This window comes from Anomaloglossus baeobatrachus, chromosome 4 (assembly GCF_048569485.1).
Source record: "Anomaloglossus baeobatrachus isolate aAnoBae1 chromosome 4, aAnoBae1.hap1, whole genome shotgun sequence".
Lineage (NCBI taxonomy): Eukaryota > Metazoa > Chordata > Amphibia > Anura > Aromobatidae > Anomaloglossus > Anomaloglossus baeobatrachus.
In genome coordinates this window covers 348,574,171-348,600,495 of record NC_134356.1, presented here as the reverse complement: position 1 = coordinate 348,600,495, position 26,325 = coordinate 348,574,171, and the positions used below count along the sequence as shown (strand labels likewise).

Here is a 26,325-nt window from a genome sequence, read left to right as displayed (position 1 = left end):
AAGTCAACCATTTCGGGCAAAGAGTCCCTGTGAGGGAATGCATCTCCTCTAGAGAAGCAGAGATGGCTTTGAAAGCCGCAGTGCTGCAAAAGCTGGGGAGAACGAGGCCCCTGCCGCCTCCATACAGATTTGGCCAGAAGGACAACCTGGCGGACAGCAAAGCCGTAAGTGAGGAGCCATCAGCCACTGATACAATGGTCCGGGCTGAGAGTCTAAACACCGGAGGGACCACCTTTGGTGAATGAGCCCACTCCTTGACCACTTCTGGTGGAAAGGGAAAACGGTCATCAGAACCACGCTTTGGGAAGCGTTTGTCAGGACAGGCCCTGGGCTTGGTCACAGTGGCCTGAAAACTGGAGTGGTTAAGGAACACACTCCTTGTTCTCTTAGGCAAGGTAAACTGGTGCCTTTTTGCCAGAGAGGGTTGCTCCTCTGATACTGGCGGATTGAGGTCCAGTACAGAATTAATGTACAGTGGGATCCTTAGAGAGGTGCAGTCAGCCACTGATACAACTATCCGGGCTGAAATACTAGACACCGGAGGGACCACCCTTGGTGAATGAGCCCACTCCTTGACCACCTCTGGTGGAAGGGGGAAACAGTCATCAGAACCACGCTTTTGAAGCGTCTGTCAGGACAGGCTCTGGGCTTGGTCACAGTGGGCTGAAAACTGGAGTGGTTAAGGAACACACTCCTTGTTCTCTTTAAGGTATACTGATGCCTTTCTGCCAGAGGGGGATACTCCCCTGATACAGGCGGATTGAGGTCCAGTACAAATATAATGGACGCAATCAAATCATTAGCATCTGCATCACCTTCGGACAGATCAATGGTACATTAAGTAGCGTCCGAGCCCCCAGTAAAGACATCCTCCTCGTCCAGTGAGTCAGCTCGTGAATCAGAGCTGCGGGACGGGGAAGGACAGGGGACCCTGCGTCTCCATTTTAGGAGGACGGGGTCTGAGACCAGATGAAGAGTCCTCTGAGAGCTTTGCTGAGCGAGCCGTAGCAGCAGAAGCGCCCTGAGAAGGGGGCTAATGCATGCTCAGCACCACCGGAGCAGCTGGAGGGACCACTGATGAGCCTCCAGGCTGAGGAACCACTGTGTTTATGTGCTCAGTACAGGCAGTACGAGTCTACATGCAGTGCGTATTAAGAACAGCCTTGCAGCCTTGCTCTGATGTGAGACATGCTGCAGAAGTGGGGGCTCTGTGAGGGAATGCATCTCCAGAATGACCCCCAGCAGAGTACATAAACAGAGAATATAAGCAGCTGCACAACCGGAGGTTGTGGCTTGCCAGACCGTTTAACATACATTTCTGTGCCCTCCAGTCCCCCAGCCCAGGCCCCCATTTGTCACAATGTGGTATCTCTGTGCCTATGCAGACATTGAGAACGCTGAGAAAATGGCGACCGGAGCGAGGAGAGGGGGCGGGGCCTACTCAGAGCGGGCAAATGAGGTATACAGGGGAGGGAATCTTTCCTCAGTGAGGAGTGTCCGTTCCCTGTGCTGAACAGCCGCTGGGCGGAGCCGCACTGTGCCTCTGCATGACTGACATGCAGAGGCAGTGAAACCGAAAGTAGGCCTCAGGCGAAGCCGGGGCCTAGATTTAAACATGCGGCCAGCGTGCAGGCACCATCGGCGCGGTTCTCCAGTGAAAACTGGAGAACCGGCCGGAAATGTTACCACAGTCATATAACACACTCCCCCCAATAAATAAAGTACAAGGGACCCCTGGAAAGACCACTTTCTGTGGTAAAAACGTCTCAATACTTAGCTTGTGAGACGCAGGTGCCAGGTCCCTGGGGGGAAGTTAAACGCTCCGTCCGGCAGGATCCTGAAAAGGGCTGCGGATGGAGACCGGTCTCCTGCAAAGCAGTGAGAACCGTGATGGCTCCCACTTCAAGCCAGAGCCCCAGGGGATGGTGAAGGAGCGCGGCATGTGAAGGCTCCAGCCTTGTAAAATCAACCTTAACAGCACCGCCGACACAGTGGGGTGAGAAGGGACATGCCGGGAGTCCAGATAGGACCCGCTTTTCTTCCAAATCCTTGAAATCCAAAAAATCAAAAATCAGAGAATGCATGTGTGTGTGTGACCTCCTGAACACAAAGCATTGAAACTGGCTAGGACTGGCTACCAGGGGGTGTATATGCTAGGAGGGAGGAGCTACACATTTGAGTGTAGTACTTTGTGTGTCCTCCGGAGGCAGAAGCTATACACCCATGGTCTGGGTCTCCCATAAGGAACGATGAAGAAAGTATGTGCACCTCCACATAAAAGTGACATTAATATTTTGTAGATCCTTCTTTTGCATAATAACAGCCTCTAGTCGCTTCCTGTCGCTTTTAATGAGTTCCTGGATCCTGGATGAAGGTATATTTTACCATTCCTGTTTACAAAACAATTCCAGTTCAGTTAAGTTTGATGGTCGCCGAGCATGAACAGCACACTTCAAATCATCCCACAGATGTTCAATGATATTCAGGTCTGGGGACTGGGATGGCCATTCCAGAACATTGTAATTGTTCCTCTGCATGAATGCCTGAGTAGATTTGGAGAGGTGTTTTGGATCATTGTCTTGCTGAAATAACCATCCCCTGCGTAAATTCAACTTCGTCACTGATTCTTGCACATTATTGTCAAGAATCTGCTGATAGTTGAATCCATGCGACCCTCAACTTTAACAAGATTCCCGATGCCGGAATTGGCCACACAGCCCCAAAGCATGATGGAACCTCCACCAAATTTTACTGTGGGTAGCAAGTGCTTTTCTTGGAATGCCGTGTTTTTTTGCCTCCATGCATAATGCCTTTTTGTATGACCAAACAACTCAATCTTTGTTTCATCAGTCCACAGGACCTAATTCCAAAATGTAACTGGCTTGTCCAAATGTGCTTTTGCATACCTCAGGCGACTCGGTTTGTGGCGTGCTTGCAGAAATGGCTTCTTTTGCATCACGCTCCCATACAGCTTCTCCTTGTGCAAATTGCGCTGTATTGTTGACCGATGCACATTGACACCATCTGCAGCAAGATGATGCTGCAGGTCTTTGGAGGTGGTCTGTGGATTGTCCTTGACTGTTCTCATCATTCTTCTTCTCTGCCTTTCTGATATTTTTCTTGGCTTGTCACTTCTGGGCTTAACAAGAACTGTACCTGTGTTCTTCCATTTCCTTACTATGTTCCTCACAGTAGAAACTGACAGTTTAAATCTCTGAGACAACTTTTTGTATCCTTCCCCTGAACAACTATGTTGAATAATCTTTGTTTTCAGATCATTTGAGAGTTGTTTTGAGGAGTCCATGATGCCATTCTTCATAGGAGATTCAAATAGGAGAACAACTTGCAAGTGGCCACCTTAAATACCTTTTCTCATGATTGGATACACCTGCCTATGAAGTTCAAAGCTCAATGAGGTTAGAAAAGCAATTTAGTGCTTCAGTAAGTCAGTAAAAAGTAGTTAGGAGTATTCAAATCAAGAAATTGATAAGGGTGCCCATACTTTTGCACCTGTCAAATTTTGTTTAAATGCAGATTGCACATTTTCTGTTAGTACAATAAACCTCATTTCAATCCAGAAATATTACTCAGTCCATCAGTTATTAGATATATGAAACTGAAATAGCTGTTGCAAAAATCAAAATTGTTATAAAGAAAAAAAGGTTAACATTAATAGGGGTGCCCAAACTTTTTCATATGACTGCATATATATACACAGACTCCTTTTTTCTACATCAATATTAATTATATTTTGCTCATATTTATACTTATATTTGTATGAAATGTATTCTTCTAAGTAAATAGTGCTTATATATGGTACGTTTTCGTCTCTCTTCACCCTTGGTGGATTTTAGTTTATACAACAATAATTAATCAATCCTATTGCCAGATCACATGGTTTAATTCCAGTGTTTTAAAATGGTGGAGGGGCAATCCTTTTAACTTCGACCATGATGAAGACATCTAGCATGTTGAAATGCGTTGTCTGAAGCCAAGATCTAAAGAATACTTTTTGTCTGTCAGACACACGCAAGATGGCTTTTTTATTCTGCTAAAAGTTATATTTTAATTCACAAGACCTTTTATTGGAGTGATACGTTGGATAAAAAAACCCCTATTTTTTTATTTAGGTATTCATGGTTACGATCATGGATATAGTGACAGTAAGTTGCTTGCGGTTGTAACCATCGATGCCTAAGGTGCAATGCCCCGTACATGAGGTAAGAGACATGGCTATATCAGCAGAATTATACTACATTTCTAATTGGAGGTATTTGCTAATATCATTATGCTTATTATAAATCGGGATAGGATCTCAGAGCTGAGAATATCCCTTTAATGGGAAGCATGTGCTACAATCATTGATTCAGAAATTTAGACTAACATATATAAATTAAAAGTAGTACTATTTTGAAGACTTAAGGCCCCGTTACACGCAACAACGTATCTAACGATATATCGCCGGGGTCACGGATTCCGTGACGCACATCCGGCATAGTTAGTGACGTCGTTGCGTATGACACCAATGAGCGGCCATTAACGATGGAAAATACTCACCAAATCGTCCATCATAGACACGTCGTTCATTTTCAAAAAATCGTTGATTGATGAGGACGCAGGTTGTTCGTCGTTCCTGAGGCAGCACACATCGATATGTGTGACACCTCGGGAACGACGAACTACAACTTACCTGCGGCCACCGGCAATGAGGAAGGAAGGAGGTGGGCGGGATGTTACGGCCGCTCATCTCCGCCCCTCCGCTTCTATTGAGCGGCCGCTTAGTGACGCCGCACGAACCGCCCCCTTAGAAAGGAGGCGGTTTGCCGGCCACAGCGACGTTGCTAGGCAGGTAAGTCCGTGTGACAACTCCTAACGATATTGTGCTTCACGGGCAGCGATTTGCCCGTGACGCACAAGCGACGGGGGCGGGTATGCTCGCTAGCGATATCGCAGCGTGTAAAGCCCCCTTTAGTCTTAAAATATAAAAATGAATGCGCCAAATAGGTTAAAAGCGGCATATCCATCTTGTACAATTATGGCATATCCACAAGATAAGCCATAAATGTGTGGTAGAAGTGGATCACACAAATGGGACCGCTATCTATTTTGAGAACTATACACTCAGATGTTAGTGGTTGGAATTCTCATACATTGGAATCCAACCCCCTCCGCTGACAGCAGTGCATGTCACAACCTGGCTTCCGACAAAGGTGGCACTTGCATGTACTATTTTTGGCAAATATTGTGGTTACGGTGAGCGCATCCAAAAGGTTAATGTCATAATGCTGAGGGCTTTTGGATTCTCCTTCATGAAAAAAAAAAAAAAAAAAGAGCTTTTCAACAGGTAAGAGTAATGGTACATTTTATAAAGTATTATTTTATTACATTTTAAATTCACAATAAATACAAATAAGTGGTAAACTCACTAGATTTATTACGTCAATTCTTTCAGGTAATTTTAGACCTGGACAGAAAATACAAAATAAATATAATACAGTAATTTTATGCAATATATAATATAAAATATTGCAATATAAAATATCTTGGAATGCTACTTTCTTACAGCATTATTATTAGTAGGTGGTTATAGAAACTATACAGAAAAATTGTCAAGACATGTAGAGAAAAAGGAGTAGCAAAAACCAGGCTACTGGGACATCTGTACCATAACAGCTTTCCACGCCTTCTCTTTGTCAAAGTCTCTCAAAGAATTGCTGGAAACCTACAAATGTAAAATAAAAATGTATCTCATTTATGAGAAATGTATCGGCATCATGAAATATAGGAATAGGCAAAAAATATGACCCAAATGCACTTGATTGGGATAAGTCATTTGGAAATTTACTGCACAAATGCCTAAAACACATTTGATTGTTTTTTAGAAACTGACAATTCCATACGCACTAAAACACAGAGACGTGCATTAATAAACTATTGGGAGCAAGTTTTGGAGTACATCCAAAGAATTTAGTCTTTTTATAAGGTAATTTTTCTTATTGTTTCTCACAGAGTAATTATGCAGGGCAGTCTAAAGAGTGACACACCCGAAGAGAATCCCATGAGCAATGCCCTCTTGGTAAAGATCATAAAAATCTGAATTCAGGTCTCACTAAATAAAAAGGGCCTATGGAACCATATGGCAGATTTAAAAAAATAAAAAAAATAATGGAGTAATCAGGGGAGCAGAATGTATAAAATACAAATAATGAAAACTAGCAACTTATGACTGGTTACAGGTTCTATTTAAAGGGGTTGTCCAGGAAAAATAAAAATTTTTTTACTGGTGGCTTGGGACATTAAGAAATAGCAAACAAAAGTGATATGCACCTGCCAACATCTAGCTGGATCCAGCGGAAGCCACTTCATGATCTGAGTTTACACTGGGAAACAACACCATTCTTATAGCGGCAAATTTTGCCCGGACGACCCCTTTTAACCCCTTCATGACCAAGGACGTACTGATACGTCCTTGGCCATGTCCGTCCCTTTAATGTGGGCTCTCGCGATAATCTCTGCATGTCTGCTGATCTGATCAGCAGACATGCAAGGCTAACAGGCGCAGGTGGATCAGAGATAAACCTGCGTCTTTTAACCTCTTAGCTTGCGCTGTCAAACTCTCACAGCGCCATCTAATGCGCTCCAGCAGGAATTGCGCAGATACCACCATCGGCAGCCTAGTAACATGGTCACGGGGCGCCAATGGGTTGTCATGGCAGCGCAGGTTCAGCTGATGACCCCTGTTGCTGAAATGACTCACTTCCTGTGAATGGGGCAGAGCGCCGGCACTCACAGGAGATCAGCATTTTTGCATATCAGCAGAAGTGATTGGATAATGTAACCATAAAGTCCCGTAGGGGGACTAGTAAAACCAATAAAAAATAATAAAAAAAAAAAAAAGTTCAAATGACCCCCCTTTTGCCCCATTGAAAATAAAACAATAAAACAAATACACATTTAGTATCGCTGCATTCGCAAATGCCCAATCAAAATATAAAATCAATTAATCTGATTGCTACACAGCATAGCGAGAACAGGAATTCGAACGCCAAATTTTCATTATTTTGCTCGACGCAACATTGTATTAAAATGTAATAATAGGCGATCAAAACATTGTATCTACCCAAAAATGGTATCATTAAAAATGCCAGCTCAAGGCGCAAAACAATTAGCCATCACTGAGCTCCAGATCCCCAAAAATGAGAACACTATAGGTCTCGGAAAATGTTGACAAAAATGCGATTTTTTAAAAAAATTTTTAATAAAAACTTTAGATTTTTTTTTTACCTCTTAGAAAAGGGTAATTCTGTACATATTTGGAATCCACAAACCCATACAGACCTGGGGAATCAATGTCAGGGCAGTTTTTCAAAATCGTGAACAATGTGACTAATAAACCCCCCAAACAATCGTGCAATTGCAGTTTTTTTGCAATTTCTCCACACTTGGAATTTCCCCCCTGTTTTCCAGTACAATATGGGGCAGAATGAATGGTGTCATTCAAAAGTAAAACTCATCCCGCAAAAAAAAAGCTTTAATATGGCTATATTGACGAAAACTAAAAAAGTTATGACTCTTAGAAGAAGGGTGGAAAAAAAATGGAGAATCGCCGGGGTGAAGAGTAAAGGGTACTTTACACGCTGCGATATCGGTACCGATATCGCTAGCGAGCGTACCCACCCCCGTCGGTTGTGCGTCATGGGCATATCGCTGCCCGTGGCGCACAACATCGCTAACACCCGTCACACGGACTTACCTTCCCTGCGACGTCGCTCTGGCCGGCGGTCCGCCTCCTTTCTAAGGGGACGGTTCATGTGGCGTCACAGCGACGTCACACGGCAGCCGTCCAATAGCAGAGGAGGGGCGGAGATGAGCGGCCGGAACATGCCGCCCACCTCCTTCCTTCCTTCCTCATTGCCGGTGGATGCAAGCAAGCTGCAGTTCCTCTTTCCTGCGGTGTCACACACAGTGATGTGTGCTGCCGCAGGAATGACGAACAACATCATACCTGCAACAGCAACGATATTAAGGAAATGAACGACGTGTCAACGAGCAACAATTTTTCACGTTTTTGCGCTCATTGATCGTCGCTCATTGGGGTCACACGCTGCGATGTCGCTAACGGCGCCGAATGTGCGTCACTAATGACGTGACCCCGACGATATATCGTTAGCGATGTCGCAGCGTGTAAAGCACCCTTTAGGTTTAAATGTTACATGCATTTTTTTTTGAGCCAATGTAGTAAGTTCACATAAAAAGGAAGGGAATTATTCTGGTCCATCCTTGATCTTCCCCTAACTTTCAAATACACTCCTGGTTTTGGCTCCAATACTTGCATTAGAAATAGCATGAACAGTTGAAACCAGAAGTTTACATACACTATCTAAAAAGACACATACTGTATGCCACTCCAAAAACAGTGACTCTGCTATCCTTAAGCCACTTTCTAACCAGTTTGGCAGTATACTTTGGGTCATTGTCCATTTGGAAAACCTATTTCCACCCAAGTTTTAAGTTCCTGGCTAATGTCCTGAGAGGTTGCTTCAGTATTGCCGCAATCTTATTTCCCCATGATGCTGCGCTATTTTGTGATGTGCAACAGTCCCTCCTGCAGCGAAACAACCCTACAACATGATGCCGACACCCCCGTGTTTCCCAATTGGGATGGTGTCTTTAGACTTCAAACCTCCTCCCTTTTTCCTCCAAATGTAACAATGGTCATTAAGGCCAAACAGTTCAATTTTAGTTTCATCAGGTCTCAAAAAAATGAAGATCCTGTGTGCATTTGCAAACATTAATTTGGCTTTTTTAGGTTTCTTTTGGAGTAATGGCTTCTTCCTGGCAAAATGGCCTTACAACCCATGTTGATACAGCACTCGTTTCACTGTGGATAATGATAATTACACAATCTTACCAGCTTCCTCCAGCATCTTCACAAGGGATTTTGCTTTGTTCTTGAGTTTATATGTACATGTCTGAGAAAACCACGCTCATCTCTAGTACACAGAACCTGTCTCCTTCCTGAATGGTATGATGGCTGCACATTCCCATCTTGTTTGTACTTGCGTATATTTGTTTGTACAAATCAACGGGGCACCTTCAGGTATCACCAAAGAATGAACCAGACTTGTGCAAGTCCACAATTCTCTTCCTGAGATCTTGACTAATTTCTTTTGACTTTCCTATGATGCTACACAAAGAAGCAATATTCAGGGGTGCATTAAAATACATCCATAGGTGTGTCTCTAATTAACTCAGATGTTGCCAATAAACATATGAGAAGCTTCCAAAGAGATGACATCACCATATGGGCTGTCCTATATTGTTTAAAGGCATAGTACTCAGTGTATGCAGAAAGTAATAAAAATGCCTTAAAACATTCTCTCTCTCATTATTCTGGCATTTGGCAAATATAAATAATTTTGGTTCCTAATTGACCTAAAATGGGAAAGGTTTATTCTAAGTTTAAGTCAGATAGTGAGAAAAACATGCAGATGTCTTTTAAGATAGTGTATGTAAACTTCTGGTTTCAACTGTATAATCTCTGAAATAATTTCTTAATGATCTAAACTTTAATTTTGCAGAATACTTTGTCAGACCAGTATCATACCTACCAGCATATTGGAAATAAAACTATACTGATCTATTTGCTTTGTGCTGTGTTACATAGTAACATAGTTTCTAAGGCTGAAGGAAGACCTTATGTCCATCTAGTTCAGCCTATTTTTAGTGCAGCTGTTCTGCAGTGTTGAACCAGAGGAAGACAAAAACCCACAGAGTAGAAGCCAATTTTTCCCATAGGGAAAAAAATTCCTTCCCGACTCCTAAAGCTGGGTTAACTATCTATCTGTAATATTATGTTATTCATAGCCTTCTGTACTGTTACTAAGAAAAGCATCCATTGCTCTCTTAAATTCATTCACTGAGTTGGCCATCACCACTTCCTCAGGAAGAGAGTTCCAGAGCCTCACTGCTCTTACCGTGAAGAACCCTCTTCTATGCTGCTGCAGAAATTTTCTTTCCTCCAAACAAAGAGAATGCCCCCTTGTTATTGTCACAGTCCTTGGTAAAAACAGATCATGGGAGAGATCTCTGTATTGCCCTCTGATATACTTGTACATATTTATTAGGTCTCCTCTAAGTCTTCTCTTTTCTAAGTTTGATTACCTTTCTGGGTATTGTAATACACCCACTCCATTTATTATTTTAGTAGCCCGCCTCTGAACCCTTTCAAGTTCAGTAATGCCTTTCTTGAGCACCGGTGCCCAAAATTGCACACAATAATCCAAGTGTGGTCTGATGAGTGATTTGTACAGAGGGAGAATTATGTTTTTCATCTCGTGCCCCCAGACCTCTTCTAATGCATCCCATCACCCTATTTGCTTTGGTGGCAGCTGCCTGACACTGGGCACTCCAATTTAGCTTATTATTATTTATTATTATTCTTATTATGTTATAACCATTCAAAAAACGAGACGGAATGAGATGTTATTACAGCAAACATTACATTCCCCAAGTAAGTTTCCTATCAACACTGAATGCCATATGCATGATCTATATTGTTTTGACTGATTGATTGAATGGCAAAATCTAAGTGTTTCTTCAGTTCACCTGACACTTACTTTATTGCTCCTGTAATCAGACTTGCCCAGGTGTGACACGTTCCACAATGAATCTCGCAATTTCATCTGTGATTTGTAATGTACACACTGGATGACAGTGACATTTGTGAGCACGGCCTGTATCAGCAGGATCAGCATCAGGAGTAAAAGCAAAACTTCATGGAAATGCTAGAAGAGAGAACATCAAGTAGTCACTCATCCTATGATGATACTTAACCATTTGTCAAGATCCAAAGAAAAAAAAAAGAACCCACCAATAAACTACATTTATGACAACATGGAGAAAATATTTTATAACAAGCTAGAATAACAGCATGTAAAAAATAAATATTTTCTCTCCTGAACATTGAAATTGCAATAAAATAAAAATAGAGGTTGTGGAGTTTTTGAAATCACAGGACTGATAATCATGTTAATGATATGCAAATGATGAGAATATAGAAAGTAAATTTTGAAAACATCTTAGTTTATTTAATATTGAGTATGATCTCCACACACCACACAGAAATACATGCACTTATCACAGATTATTAATGGTTGTCTGTGGAATACTTTGACATGTTGAATGAACTTGGGCATTGAAATCATCAAGTTCCGTTGCTGGCAGCTTCCTTTGCAATTGTCAACCAATATATTCCCAGATTTTCTCAATGTGAGACAATTCCAGTGAAGCTGCAGGCCATGGTAGTACATTTGGCCAAGCAGCCGTCTCACAGTAACACGCACAATATATGGCCCAGTGTCGTTGTGTTGAACAGCAGTTCCTAAGACGCTATGGAGAAATGGGCATATGACTCATTCCACGACCAAATCAATATAACGCTCAGCTGTTAGTGTACTTAAGGCCTAAGCCACACGGCGAGAAAAACGGTGCGAGTGGAGTGCGATAAAAAACAAACAAAAAAAAAAAACGCATTCCACTCGGACCAATTCTAGCCTGTGTGTCAGCACAGATGAGCAATTATTTTCTCAACCCTAATCGGATCAAAAAAAACAATCGCAGCATGCTGCGATTGTAATGCGATCATTGTTTCTCTCGCACCCGTTCAAGTCAATGGGGCGAGAGAAAAATCGCACTGCACTCGCGGTACACCAATGTACTGCGAGTGCAGAGCGAGAATGGCAATAGCCGGCTACAGAGGAAAGAGGGAGATAAATCCCTCCCTCCCCTCCTCAGAGCCTGCCCGCCCCTCCACAGCTCCGGCCCGCCCCCCGCAGCTGAGGTGAGCTCGCACAAACGGACCTCAGTCGCAGGGACACTTGCATGACACTCGGCTCACGCTGGCAGTACAGCAGAGCAGAGTGTCATACGAGGGGATCGCAGTAATCCCAGTGTGGCCCCAGCCGAACATGAAAACTCCATTATTGTCTTGCTCTGCACCATGATAGCATGAGAGTGGTGGCATGAGACATCTGGCTCATAGACTTAAGGCCATTTTACACACAGACTTTCTGGCGATCCCACCAGTGATCCCGACCTGGCCGGGGTTGCTAGAAAGTCTCTGGTGAGCTGTCAAACAGGCAACCTGGCCAACGACGCAGCAGCGATACGGACCTGCAGAACGACCTAGCTGGTCGTTGGGGATGTGTCAAAGCTATTTGAAAGGGAAGTCGCTAGCAAAGTCGTTGTAATGGTGTCAAACACAACGATGCTTGCTGCGCAGCGGGAAACAAAGGACCAAAAAATGTTCCTGAGAGATGTATAGCGATCAGCGACCTCACAGCGGGGGCCAGGTTGCTGATGCGTTTCACACACTGCAATGTCGCTGGGGAGGTGGCTATTATGTCACAAAACCAGTGATGTTACAGCGATATCGCTAGCGATGTTGCAGTGTTTAAAGGGGCCTTTAGGATTGTTGTCTGATAAAGCGTGCGAGTCATTTTCTGAACATGTCGCCCATACTTGATGCTGAAATAATTGATAGATTTTTAAAAAATGTTTTTGCAATTTTTCATTATTTTCAGACAAGTAAGATTTCTAGCCGTCCTGTGATGTACATAACTTCACAACTTTTCCTTCTTGGAAAATTCAAGGTGGCAATGTTTACTAAATGGAAAATAATTATAGTAGACTTACATTAACAGCAGGTGGGTAGGTTTTAAAAAAATCTATTGTTCTCACAATATTAACAGATAAATATGCAGATGTAGTAAATAATACTGGCGATGTAACACTGCTGGTAGCAATCAGAACTTCCACCTATAGGAAACCACAAAAAGTAAAGTTAAGTTAAAGAAAGCAAACTGATGCCAAATTTTTGGTAAAAAAAGGGGTGGTACAGATTAAGAATGATTATATATGTTAAAATCTATGAAATCAAAACATGTCACAGCCCTCTTCCGCGCAGGAGATAAACTACTCAAACTACCAGAGGAATCAATCGGCTTATGATGGATTTAAGAGAATTTGTCACACTATGGTGTTGGTGATTCCAACCCATGAACAAGCACAATTTCTCTTGGGCAGTCAACTACTGTTATTCATCATGCTTGGCTGTTTCCATAACTCCCATAGACATATAGAGAGTGGAGGGGAAAAAAACGAATCTACGTTCCTGAAGCTACATGAGGGAATGTACAGTTTATAAATCATGAATCTGAAAGCAAGTCAATGGGAAGCTCGAATAATTTTCTGGCGGACCCTCCCATGATGTCTGGCAAGGTGGTAAAAATACTAAAATGAATGGAAAAGTGCTGAAATGGAATGGGAACAGCGTGGGGAAGATGCCTGGATGCATCTCTGAAACACGGGTCGCTTCTGGGAACAATGTTGTCAGTTTATTACACCACTTTCACATGCGATCCCCTACTAATTTGTCATAACCAGTGCAGGTAAAGTAGACAGCTCTGGGCTGCAGACCCCAGCTGTGTGCTTTATCTTGGCTGGTTATTAAAAATAGAGGCTTTCCCACAACATTTATTTTAAAAATAATTTAAATAAATAATTACAAAAAACGATGTGGCTCCGGTCCATTTTTGATAACCAGTTCAGGTAAAGCAGACAGCTGGGGACTGGTATTATCAGGCTAAGAAGGTCCATGGTTATTGGGCCCTCCCCAGCCTAAAAATAGCAGCCCGCAGCCGCCTCGCAATTGGCGCATCTATTAGAATTGCCAATTGTGGCACTTTACCTGGCTCATCTCGATTGCATGGTGCGGTGGTTTTGGCACCAAGACTGGGGTGGGGTATGTGAACAGCCAGTTCCACCCATCTCTCTGACTGCTCATAAATCTGGCCCTTGTCAGCTCTATTAACCCTCACAGTACTACACATACTAGAGCAAACTTCCAGGCTTACATCACAGATAACCACCTCTGTGATGCATATCTCCCTTCCATGACGTGCCCGGCGGCCATCTTACATCACTAATTGAAAATGGTTTAATAACTCAATGACAAGCTCTGCACTACACTAGAAAGGCACAAAAGCTAAAAAGTAGACGAAGAACATAGTGAAGGGTTAAAATTATATAATAAAGGTTGGGAACGTCACTGCCCATCTCAGGTTTTTCTTAACCTTGGGAGGCACATCATTTTCAGTCAAGCCAAGTTAAAAGAAGGGTCCTCTGATATGGAGACCCTCTTTGGGAAGTAAACAAAACTGAATACAAAGTGTTAAGATTACAAAGATAATTTACTGTACTGCTTAGTTATTTTAGGATAAGCCAACATGGTGACATGAGTCAGGTGACAGCAAGTCTAACACAAGTTGCACGACCAAAACCATTTCTGTAACTGTTGTATAACTAATACGAGGTATATGGCAGAGAACTGGGTGTAAAAAAAACATCCAAATAGTAGACAGGTTGCAGTCAAACGGTATTTGGAAACTACTTGCAATGTCATTCATTCTGGATAGGTTTTGTGCGATTTGCTAACCAAAATGTAACACATCTGAATTTGTTGCAACTGAAGCATCACAGTCATGGGTCATAATACAACCCTACCTACAATTGTCAGAGAAGATATAAGGCCTCTTTTACACTGCGTTTTGCCTTACGTTTAGTGGTCCCATCGAGGCATCCGTCCGAACCGCCACTCCCCCACCCCGCAAAGCGTGTTTCGGACGCATGCGCCGACAGGGCCATTGACTGTAATAGAACAGACTAAGTTAGCGTGTGCTCTCTTTTGTACCATTTTTGGGCACATACGTTTTCTGCAGGCGTACACCAAAATGTACTCTACTACGTTTTTGTGTCCGTCTGCAGAAAACTTATGTGCCCGAAAATAGTACAAAATAGAGCACCCGCTAACGTAGTCTGCTCCATTACAGTCAATGGCCCTGTTGGCGCACGCGTCCGAAACATGCTTTGCGGGGTGGGGGAGGGTCGGTTCGGACGGATGCCTCGATGGGACCACTAAACGTAAGGCAAAAAGCAGTGTGAAAGTAGCCTAACAGTACCGTGTTGCCCTGACTTTATATGAAATATACGGATTCATTTTCGGTGAGCCTCTCAACATAATAGTTAATAAAATATGGCCAGCCAAGAATTTAGGGCTGGGATGCTGCTATACTCTTACCAAACATTTACTTGGATACTCTGCTGCAACGTGACTGGTAATAGCACTAGGAAAACACTGGAAGAGAGCACAAACAGAGGATATTGATTAGCTCTAGGATGTCAGTCGCGAGCACTATCATTTCAGAAGCAATAATGATGATTTCTTGATTAATAAGTTTGCAAAATTTTCTACATTTCTGTTTTTTTTTCATCATTTGATCATTTAACTCTGGTCAAAAGCCGGATTTTTACCGCCTTGCCAGTTTAAACGATCAGCTGACAACATCATCTGATCATTTAAGTCCAGTGGTAAAAAGCTGGCCAGCTTTTTACCACCCGTCTTTTAAACAATCAGATGATGAATCAGCTAATCGTTCATAAAAGCCGGCCGGCTTTTTACCGCCCAGCCGGTTTAAACGATCAGATGATGCTGTAAGGTGACGGCATCAGCTGCTTACCGGCGGGTACTGGAGCCGATCGGATGTGTCCCGGGAGTCTGCAGAGAGGTGAGTATAGTTTTTTTTCTCTACTGATGTATAGCCTGATGGTTTAAACGGCTTTTAAACAATCAGCTGATGTGTCATCTGATTCAGGTCCTTGACCCTGGCACATCATCGGCAAACCGATTAGATGATATTGGATCCGGATTGGACATCGCGGGACACTTGATCCAGGACTACGGCGAAGGGGGGGGGGGGGTCTTTAGTTCAATAAAGATGGAGTCACTAATTGTGTTGTGTTTTATTTCTAATAAAAATATTTTTCTCTGTGTTCTGTTTTTTTTTAATCTTTACTAGAAATTCATGGTGGCCATGTCTAATATTGGCATGACACAATGAATTTTGGGCTTAGGGCCAGCTGATAATACACAGCTGGCCCTAACCCCATTACTCAGCAAGCCACCCAGCACCAGGGCTGCTGGGAATCAGGTGATCACTGTGGCATTGCAGTGTGTGACAGCCAATCTTTGCATATAGGCTAACTTTGTAAAGAGCGCCAACATGCAAGGAGGGGGGAGCCGAGCATGTGCCCAAGCATCTCACCGGTACTCTGTGCTCGCCAAGTATCTCGAGTACTGAGATGGTCGGGCAAGCACCGAGTACCGGCGATTATGCTTGCCCATCCCTATCCACTGACACTACAGGACCTTGCATGACATCATAGCCATGTGACCAGTCCGTAACCAACGAGTTAATACAAAATTCAGACCTGACTGGTCACATGGTTATCACGTCACGGAAGGTCTTGTAGTCAGCGGTGGTTACTGGGACGGCACAGCAATGATCGGACTCGGAAGCAGAAGCGACGGGAGACAGAGTCTGCAGGACGCGTCGCAGGACCTGTAAGTATAATGACAATGTTTATTATTACCTATATTCTTTATTTTACAGCCCCCCCGCCCCATCAAATAACTGTAAAGCCAGAGATCGGTGATCGAGCGCAAGATCGCGTTCTCTCGATCCCGATCTTTTGAAAACGATCGGGTGAGTCTCCCCGTTCCCGACCATCGGGGGATCGCCCATCACTAGTATTAGACAGTAGTAGTTATGAGTATAACGAGTACGAATAGTTGGGTACTCACTCAACTCTAGCTATAGAATTTCGGGAGATTTACAAACAGCTCTTCTATCCTAGTATTATACATCTGCATAGCAAAATCAAAATTCTTTCTAGAATCCCAACGTTGCCATAATAACCTAACGAGCGGGTTACTATAGCAATGGTGATCTCCGATCACCTGATTTCCGGTGCTGCTATTCATTGGCTCCTGCATGAGCTGGTGAATAGCGTCTCCGGTAACCAGGGAGTTAACTTTTGTGGCTCCTGCAAGAGTTGGTGAATAGCGGCGCCAGGAATCAGGTGATTACTGTGGCATTACAGTGTGTGCCAGCCAATCCCTGCATGTGGGCTGACTCTGTAAAGAGCGCCAACACGCAGGGAGGGGGAGCCGAGCATGTGCCTGAGCATCCCACCGGTACTTGGCGCTCGCCGAGTATCTCAAGTACTGACATGCTCGGGTGAGCACCGGCGAGAATGCTTGCCGATCACTAGCAGCAACAACTTGTCTATCCTGGTTTGGAGAGATGGAGTGGAGTGTTTCACTTGTAACAGGTGGTTGCTGTGTACAATTTGGTGTATTCCTTCCCTTACTTAAGGCCCCTTTACACACTGTGAGATCACTGTAATATCACCGGTTTTGTGACGTAGTAACGACCTCCACAGTGACATTGCAGTGTGTGATTGATTGCTCTCAGTGAGAGAAATAAAATTAAAATTTTGTAGTTGTGATACCTTTTAGTGGCTAACTAAGATAAAATATGATGATGTTATAAAGCAAGCTTTGGAGACATCTCAGGTCTCTTCCTCAGGCATTGTATGACAAAATATCTGAAGAAACACAAATATATACACAAAACAGGGCAGAGGGATGCATAGTAAAAGGACATTTAAATAAACAAACAATGAGATTAGAAAGTGAATCCTTAATTAGCTTTGACTAGTGGTGTGAGAGTTTTATTATCCCAATATCCATGTAGGATCAGAGGCCTGTGCCCTCAGTCTCTGGAGCGGACTCCTCAGATTTTGTAATGAGTCATTACACACATTGTAGTGTGTCAAAGGCATCAGTACCTGGCCCCCGCTGTGAGGTTGCTGATCGCTATAAATCTTTCAGGGCCATTTTTTTGTCCTTTGTTTCCCGCTGTGCAGCATGCATCAGTGTGTTTGACACCGTTACAACGACTTTGTTAGCGCCTTCCCTTTCAAATAGCTGCTTTGACACGTCCCCAACGACCAGCTAGGTCGTTCTGCAGGTCCATATTGCTGCTGCGTCGTTGGCCAGGTCTGCCTGTTTGACAGCTCACCAAAGACTTTCCAACGATCCCGGCCAGGTCGGAATCGCTGGTGGGATCGCTAGAAAGTCTCAGTATGTAAAGGGGCCTTTATTGCTGCTCGGAGTAGTTTCTTTGCCTTACAGGCTTTTCTCTTTTGGTCATTACTGAGTAATTTTGGAGTGTGTTTTTGTTTGCCCAGGTGTCACCACTATCAGCGGTAATCCTGAGGTCCCTACAGTTTGAGGGACAAAGAATGAGCCCATAGTCACCTGCTATCCTGCAGTTACAGTGTGACACTTACGATCCCCAACAGTATAATTTTGCTGAGCTGGTGAAAACAGTTTGGAGACAAAAGACCCACAATAAATGAGGCCTCTACCTCCAAGAGCAACAGCTTGTTGGGATTGGGGTGGTGCAGCACAAGAGTATTGGCTGTTTCAAATGCTGGAAGGCCATTTTCCATTTGTTGCTCTTAACCAAAAGTGTTTGTATGTCATCAATGACTTATATGCTGGCATCTGTTCGGCTGACAAACACTTTGCATTCTTATCAATGCTTGTTTGCCTATAATCGGCTTAGGCAAATGAGGTTAAGTAGCCACCCTTGGAGAAGGGGCCACATCTTGATAGGCTCAAAAATCGTCTATGGGAATGTCAAAAGGAGTATGGACTGACAACTGGAAATACATTTTGTGGCATTATAAAAAGCACAAACATGGAAGTACACATGTACCAGGCAAAATGTGTGCGTGACATTCTTCCACTATTGATATAACATAATACAGCCCATAAGGAGGAGGATCTTGGATGGTGTATTCGTCACCAAACAGAGACCACCTATATGTGTACATGTCTGACGGTTCACAGATACAAAGGATCCAACAAGCTTGGTGGTCTAGAAAATGTTTGATTTTAAGACCTTTTCTATACATATGTTTGTGTGTGTATATATAAAAGGGAGGAATAATAATAATAATAATAATATACTCACAGCTGCTAGTACCCAAAAAATTGAAACATATAAGTAAGGACTGTACATTAAAGCATCAATGTGTAATGCAATAACACCTCCAAACACAGCAGAAATCGAAACAACCACCTCAACGATCTGGGAAATATAAAGACGAAGGTATTAATAACCAAACTGAAGCAAGTAAGGATTAAGACACCTTTATGCTGTACATAAATTGTGCACAATAAAGGAACAAGATCAATTTAATGACATTGTTCAAATTTTTATACATCTTTACTTAAAATGGGTTGTCCTAGACATACGGTTTAAATGTACCCAACATGCTGAATGCAAGACAATAGACAAAGAAAATCTCTTAGCTCATGGACAAGTGCCACTCCTCCATTTAGAGTCTTGTTCCCCAATCTAGTGTGTTTGTGTCACATTTTATTCAGCAGGTTGTGGGCATCAAAATGTATTGGCCAGTAGTGTACAACCACTTATTAAAATATATACTAAATTAGTAAAGAATAAAATTTTTCACTACTAAAAACAATACAATTTCAACGTTTAGTTGTACACCACCAAAAAGGAAATGAAATGAAAGGAACAATTGAAAATCGTATGAATATGCAAATGATGAAAAATCTCAAACCGAATTTCAATCTATTGAGCATCGAACAGGAGCCCCATGTGCAGAAATGCAGACTTTTACAGGCCTTGAGCAGTGCGTGTGCACAGGAGAGTAAGGCGGCCTCTGTGTGGATGACGTAGGATGTATCAACCAAATGGAGCTGGGAAGGAAGACAGCTATAGAAGAAAGAAAGGAGGTGTTGGACTGAGATCAGTGACCCCCATCAGATTGGACCGCCTCGTAAGTGATTAGAATACAAAAACGTTTGCTTTTTTTACGTCAGATTGGTCTGGGCACTTATATACAGCATTCTAGAATATTGTATATAAGGGCTGACTGGTGGTGGCCACAGGTTATAAGGGACAAATCTGGTATCAGGTTCCCTTTAATGGTTGTCTGAGAAATGTTCAACCATGCTGAATACACTTGGGGTTGTAATTCATCAAGATCTGCTGCTGGCAGATGCGACTTTTCCTTTTAGGTGTTGCAATTTTAATGTTCAAGAGTGTATACACTGTATAAACAGTGTGCTTTTTTGTACACTAAAACTAAGTGGAAAAAAATAAACTTTTTTCCACCAATGAAAACTGAATGCATTCAGAATAGATTTGTCTTACAGAATACGACTTAATTGTTCGAGCAGGGAACTGTATACTTCGTAGATTACTTGAACTTCCACAGGCAGTACCCTAGTGAATAAAAGGAATTTCAGCATCACTTTAAAAAAAAAATATTATATACCATCCAAATATAATTTTAAAAAGTTTTCCACAAATATCTGAGTCATTAGCCGTTATGAGCATATAAGGAGATAAACGCATGGTGTAGACACCAGACTACCCGGACCTCAACCCTATTGAGAACCTTTGAAGTATTCTCAAGCAAAATATAGTGGGATGCAGTTCACGTCCAAATAGTACTTCTGAGAGGCTATTCTGACATTCTGCAAAGAAATTCAAGCAGAAGCTATACAAAAACTCAAGTTGTGAATGTAATATTACAGAAGGGGCCCTATGTTAACATGTAAAATTGGCCTGATTACATGTTTGATTTCAGTAAATGTGACCTCAATGAAACAAATTCAACAAATAACCATTTTAAAGATCTTTACAACCTATAAAATGTTGGGAAACTCTGTTGTGCATAATAATTTGGAACTGTAATTTTGAGGGATTTTTTTCAGTTTTGAAATACTGTTATCATTGGGAGGTTTGTCCAATAAAATTTGATTTATGCCCTAACAGTTGATGATATGAACATTATACTTTGGATTTGGATGTACCGTTTAGGAAAATGAGAGAAAAATAGTAGTAAAAATAATAATGTGTAATGTTGTCCATTACATGACATGTCCAGTTCAACATGGAAAACTTGGGGAAAAGTCCTTAGGCATGAGAATTGCAGATTCTGCTTGATTTCACGTCACCTGAGTGCAGTTACAGCCCTTGACTAGTCAAGCTGAATTACATATGGCATTATTAAAACTGTGTTTGGGGCAAACTGATATTATATTGAAATATTCTATGTGCATTATAGGAAGCCTTTCTATGATGATTGTAGATTACAAAGAAAAATCTTGTTGACAGACTCTCTTTAAAGTATGTAAGTACAAGATCAAGAAAATTAGTACTTACGCTTTTTACTGGGCAACAGTCTACACTTGATCTTGCAGAAACAATTACTGTTGTTGCCATGAAAATTTCCATGAAAATAAGAAGAATCAAATTGAAATTTATCTATAAAGAAAATCAAATAGTCATTCTGGTAAAGCAGTGTAACCAGGTTTTACATTTTTTATGACTCCTCATTAAAAAAAAAAAAAAAAAGGATGAGGCAGTTACACCAGTGGTGTACCACCAATGGCGAAAGGCCAAGCAAATGCTATGGGGCCCGTGGGCTGGGGCGGGACTCGCTGACCTCAGTGCCTGATTGAGCTGGATGTGTCTAAGGGGTACTTTGCACGCTGCGACATCGCAAGCCGATGCTGCGATGCCGAGCGCGATAGTCCCCGCCCTCGTCACAGCTGCGATATCCTTGTGATAGCTGCCGTAGCGAACATTATCGCTACGGCAGCTTCACATGGACTCACCCGCCCTGCGACGTCGCTCTGGCCAGCGACCCGCCTCCTTATTAAGGGGGCGGGTCGTGCGGCGTCACTGCGACGTCACACAGCAGGCGGCCAATAGGAGCGGAGGGGCGGAGATTAGCGGGATGTAAACATCCCGCCCACCTCCTTCCTTCCGCATATCCTACGGGAGTCGCGGTGACGCCGGTAGGAGATGTTCCTCGCTCCTGCGACTTCACACACAGCGATGTGTGCTGCCGCAGGAGCGAGGAACGACATCGGACCGTCGCGTCAGCGTAATTATGGATTACGCCGACGCCACACCGATGATACGATTACGACACTTTTGCGCTCGTTAATCGTATCATCTAGGCTTTACACACTACGATGTCGCATGCGATGCCGGATGTGCGTCACTTTCAATTTGACCCCACCGACATCGCAGCAGCGATGTCGTAGTGTGCAAAGTGCCCCTAAGAGTGCGCACCCAGCTGAAATGCATTGCAGCACAGAGACCTGTGGGGTCCCAGTGCTGCAAACATGCCTTCCCCCCCCGAATAAGGAAATGAATATTCACTATTCCCCACGCCCATAATCCCGCCTACCTCTCGGAATGGAAGATGGTACTGAGAGGTGGGCAGGATTATGTTTGAGGGGAGCAGCAAATAATCATGCTCTTTAATAGCAGCCCACCTGATTGCCCAGCAACCGGCTGAGAGCAGCTGCTGAGCAATCACGTGCGCTGTTATTACAGAGAATGATTATTCACTGCTCCCCAATCTGATAATCCCAGGCATAGAGAGCACTGAATATGCCGGCATCTGATGGCGATGTAAGTGGGCGCACTTGGCAGCAACATAATGCGCTGCGCTACTTACAAGCTAAAGTTAGTTGCCAGCATCAGAGGAGGACACCGGGGGAGCGGAGGGAAGCAGATGAGATCTCGACTTCTCATGTAGCCGAGAGCTCAATCTGTTTATGTGCCGACTTCAGGCGCCATTTCTTTGAAGACCTTATCATCGACATTTTACTCCACCACCGCCCCTGCCTCCTGTGACCCCGCTCCACCACCGCTAATGCTCCCACCAGATGCCATTTATTTGAAGCCCGCACTGCCAACATTTTTTTGGATGGCTCCTGCTTTACAGCGCCCACAGCGAGCATAGCCGGGATACCTGCCACACTGCTCGCAGCACCGCCCCTGCCTCTTGTGACCCCACTGCACAACCCCACCCCAACTCCGGCAAGCTACAACCGGATTATTTATAGGAGCAAAAGTGCGTCTTATAATCCAAAAGATACGGTATATACCAAAGAATGGATATGTGGTTTATTTGTATCTGATGATTCCTTTGCATGGATTAGTCTAAAAAATAATTAATTTGAAAGTATATCACTGCAAATATAAAACAAAAATATAAAATACAAGAATTTTTTCACTTCCTATTATTTTTGTTTCTTGGATTTCTACGATGTATTATGGTACATGACACTGTGTATTATGGCACATGGCAAAATGTATTATGGAATGATGTAGTATGGCACAATGTAATACGACACATGGCAGCGTGTATTATGGCAGAGTGTATTATGTCACATAGCACAAGGTTTTATGGCACCATGTATTAGGTCTTGATGTAAAATGGTACATGAGTATTATGGCATGATATACAATGGCACCTTAAATAAATAAATCTTTAATTTTTATATAGCGCTAACATATTCCGCAGCGCGGAATGTCTTTGGAGTGTGGGAAGAAACCGGAGTACCCGGAGGAAACTCACACAAAGACGGGGAGAACATACAAACTCCTTGAAGATGTTGTCCTTGGTGGGATTCGAACCCAGGACAACCCAGGGCTAACCACTGAGCCACCATGCCACTCACCTTGTATTATTGCACATGGCAAAATGTATATTGGCACATGACAAGAATTATGATCACTTGATGTATAAATGGCACAATGTATCATGGAACTTCTATTTCAGGACAATCTCTTTCTTGGACAATGTTTGGCCTCTAATACATGCATGCCTGAATTTAAGAACACCTGTTGATGATTTTTATTTTTTGCGAGGAAAGGGGGGGGGGGCGGACATTTAGACATTTCCTATGGGGCCTCATGATTTACATGTATGCCCCTGACTTACACAATATATTAAGAGGAATTTCTTAAAGGAAACATTGCACATGCATGCAGTCCAATTTGTGGACAGCATGGATTAGAGAAGAAGCGGAGCAGAATGATATATGAATTGGTTAAAAGCGGTTGATCATATCTTGTAATTTGTTGAAATACCTTGCGTTTGTATCCAGTGGACTGTCCTACCAGTGAGTGACAGCTATTCCTGCATACACAGTCATACAATGGACTCAAACATACAAACACCAGGGATTTTAATGAATAGAATTCAGGTTTTACTGAAACTTTTCCCACAAAGAATATTAATCTGTTCAGCTCCTACCGCTATATATCACCATGTCTGCAGATCAAATACCATTTTCGACATGACAGGTTCTCTTTAATAGCAAATAAAAGAATTTGAAGATAGAAATTGCTACAAATGTTATTTCAACCTTAAATCTACTATTTTCCTTTGGTGTTAGATTGAAGGGATGTTACAGCAATTTTGACTACTTTTGGTAGCACACAGTTCATTTGAAGGCACAATTATTTTTCAGATATACTTTTTCCACAATAAATATCCATATGATATACTTACTATTTAGCAAAGAGATGATTATTATAAATCATTTTTTTTTTACTTACATTTATTGCTGTTGGATTAATCGCAAGTTTACATCCAAACCATATAAGACAGGTAGTAGTGATTGAAAATGTGGAAACAAATAAAATCTGATAATGAGAGATCTAAAAAGAGAAAAAAAGATATATAACATTATTAAAGGGTTTAAATGTGACTTTTCAGAATAGGCCATCATATGAATTGTATGCTGCATATCTCACTTTCTGTAGGCTCTATTTCAATTTTTAGTTTTCCTTGAACTAGTGGCTACGACATCTCCCATACACAGTACACAGAGACATGAGGAAGCCAATAAGTGAAAAGGTGTTTTGCTTCAGATATTACAAAGTTTCTTAGCTTCACTTGTACTTCTGATTAGGCACTATCATTTTAACAAACTTTGCAAAAAATCATATATTACATACGGTTAGTGAGTGGGCTTTCCATAAGAAATTAAGGTTCTATTCACAACGCAGTCAGGCTTTAGGTTCAGTACAGGGGCAAAAAAAATACTGATACAGATGGAGAAAGTATCTGTTCATCTACAGTCTGCATTAAGCTTTATTCAGACGTTAATGTATCACAGTCCAAGTACGGACTGTGATGCACAGAATAGATGTGGCTCTCCTGACCTGAACTTGACAGCCTAATCTATCACTACATCAAGTTCAAGTCAGGAGACCCACGGCCAGTCCGTGTATCATGGTGTTACAAGAATGTCTGAAATAGGCTTTCTTGATCACTTAAATGGGGGACAAAGAAACCATCTGTTAGTCTGCTGCCACCTGGAGGGTGGCATGAATAAAATATAATAACAAAGGATAGCCAGTCAGGTATTTGTGGCGTTTGGTTCTTTTGCACTGTGTTGACTCCAGAATCGTGGCACCTTTGCATGGAGCGAAAAATTGACTTCTGGCTTTCCAACTCCTAGCCACCAAATCAAGCTTCTTCAAGACAAAGGAGTTAAGTAGGTCCCTTGCTGCAGCCCTGCGCTGTGCTGGTTTCCCATATGACGGTTTTCAGTGGTGATGCTGTCTCCTTTTTCACCGTCTGAGTTTAGCAGATACATGGTTCCCCTTATTTTAGCCCTTTGAGCCTCCCTGTGTTTTCTTTGGTATCCTCTGCTCCCCTCTCCTTTCACCTCTTTCCATACCCTCCTCTACTCTCTTTGGATCTTCGGATGCCGGCCCCTTGGTTGGGTGTGTGTGTGTGTGTGTGTGTGTGTGTGTGTGTGTGTGTGTGTGTGTGTGGGGGGGTGCCATGGGGGAGAGGGGACCTTACCATATGGTCAGGAGTCTGTGTTGCTGTTGGGTGGAGGTAGAGGTCCTGTATTGTGGTGGCATGTGTTTGTCACATTAGATGTTTAGGCTTATAGCCTGTGTTTGCTCAAGCTACATGCAGTATGGGTGATCTAACATGGGTGTAAATTTGCACGATTCACACTCTATTATTTTTTTATGATCAGTGCTTTCAGTGATCTCACACCCTAAGCCAGTCAGTACAGTTAGTGGGTACCCCCCTCCCCCAGCCAGTTAGTATAGCAGGTGGGCCCCCGACCAGCTTGCTAATCAATGGAGCAGACATGTGCCTGCCCTCTGACCCGTCAGAGCAGGCCATTGAGCCACCTGCTGCGGTCACAGCCCATTTCTGCTGTTGGTCCCAACCCAACCTACCACAGGTCCCACCCACCCATCTTCCTGCAATATGGACATTACCATTTTCCCTCGGGATTCATCCTGGATGGTTCTTCTACCATCACTCCTTTGCTTTAGCACAATTCTACGCACCCATACTGGCCAGCATAGGTGTCCTTGGTCACAATTTTGTTGGGGTGTGCACGTTCTCTGACCTTAGTGACCCTTCGACCAGGTAGGCTGCTTGTTGGTGGGTACTCAACACATTAGGTGTCCCAACAGCTTTCCCTCCCTCCTATCATTCAGTTTCCTAGTATTCATTTTGCCTCCTCTGTCTATC

The 26,325-nt window shown here is 42.9% G+C and overlaps 1 protein-coding gene across 4 annotated transcripts in view; it reads right to left on the bottom strand.

Annotated features, from left to right (window-relative positions):
• The window catches only part of MLC1 (modulator of VRAC current 1), a 58,719-nt gene that overhangs the window by 14,947 nt on the left and 17,447 nt on the right, over window positions 1-26,325 (bottom strand). For 2 of the 4 annotated variants that reach the window (XR_012753040.1, XM_075345101.1), the window contains exons 5-13: window positions 24,375-24,476; window positions 21,174-21,275; window positions 20,157-20,228; window positions 18,945-19,061; window positions 15,140-15,196; window positions 12,697-12,819; window positions 10,620-10,787; window positions 5,666-5,722; window positions 5,427-5,464 (exon numbers count right to left, since the gene is read on the bottom strand). Coding sequence is in view for 3 of the 4 variants with exons in the window: in XM_075345101.1 (XP_075201216.1) it covers window positions 5,459-5,464; window positions 5,666-5,722; window positions 10,620-10,787; window positions 12,697-12,819; window positions 15,140-15,196; window positions 18,945-19,061; window positions 20,157-20,228; window positions 21,174-21,275; window positions 24,375-24,476 (804 nt within the window). In the remaining variant the exon portion in view is untranslated. The other 2 variants (XM_075345099.1, XM_075345100.1) reach the window with 1 other exon arrangement.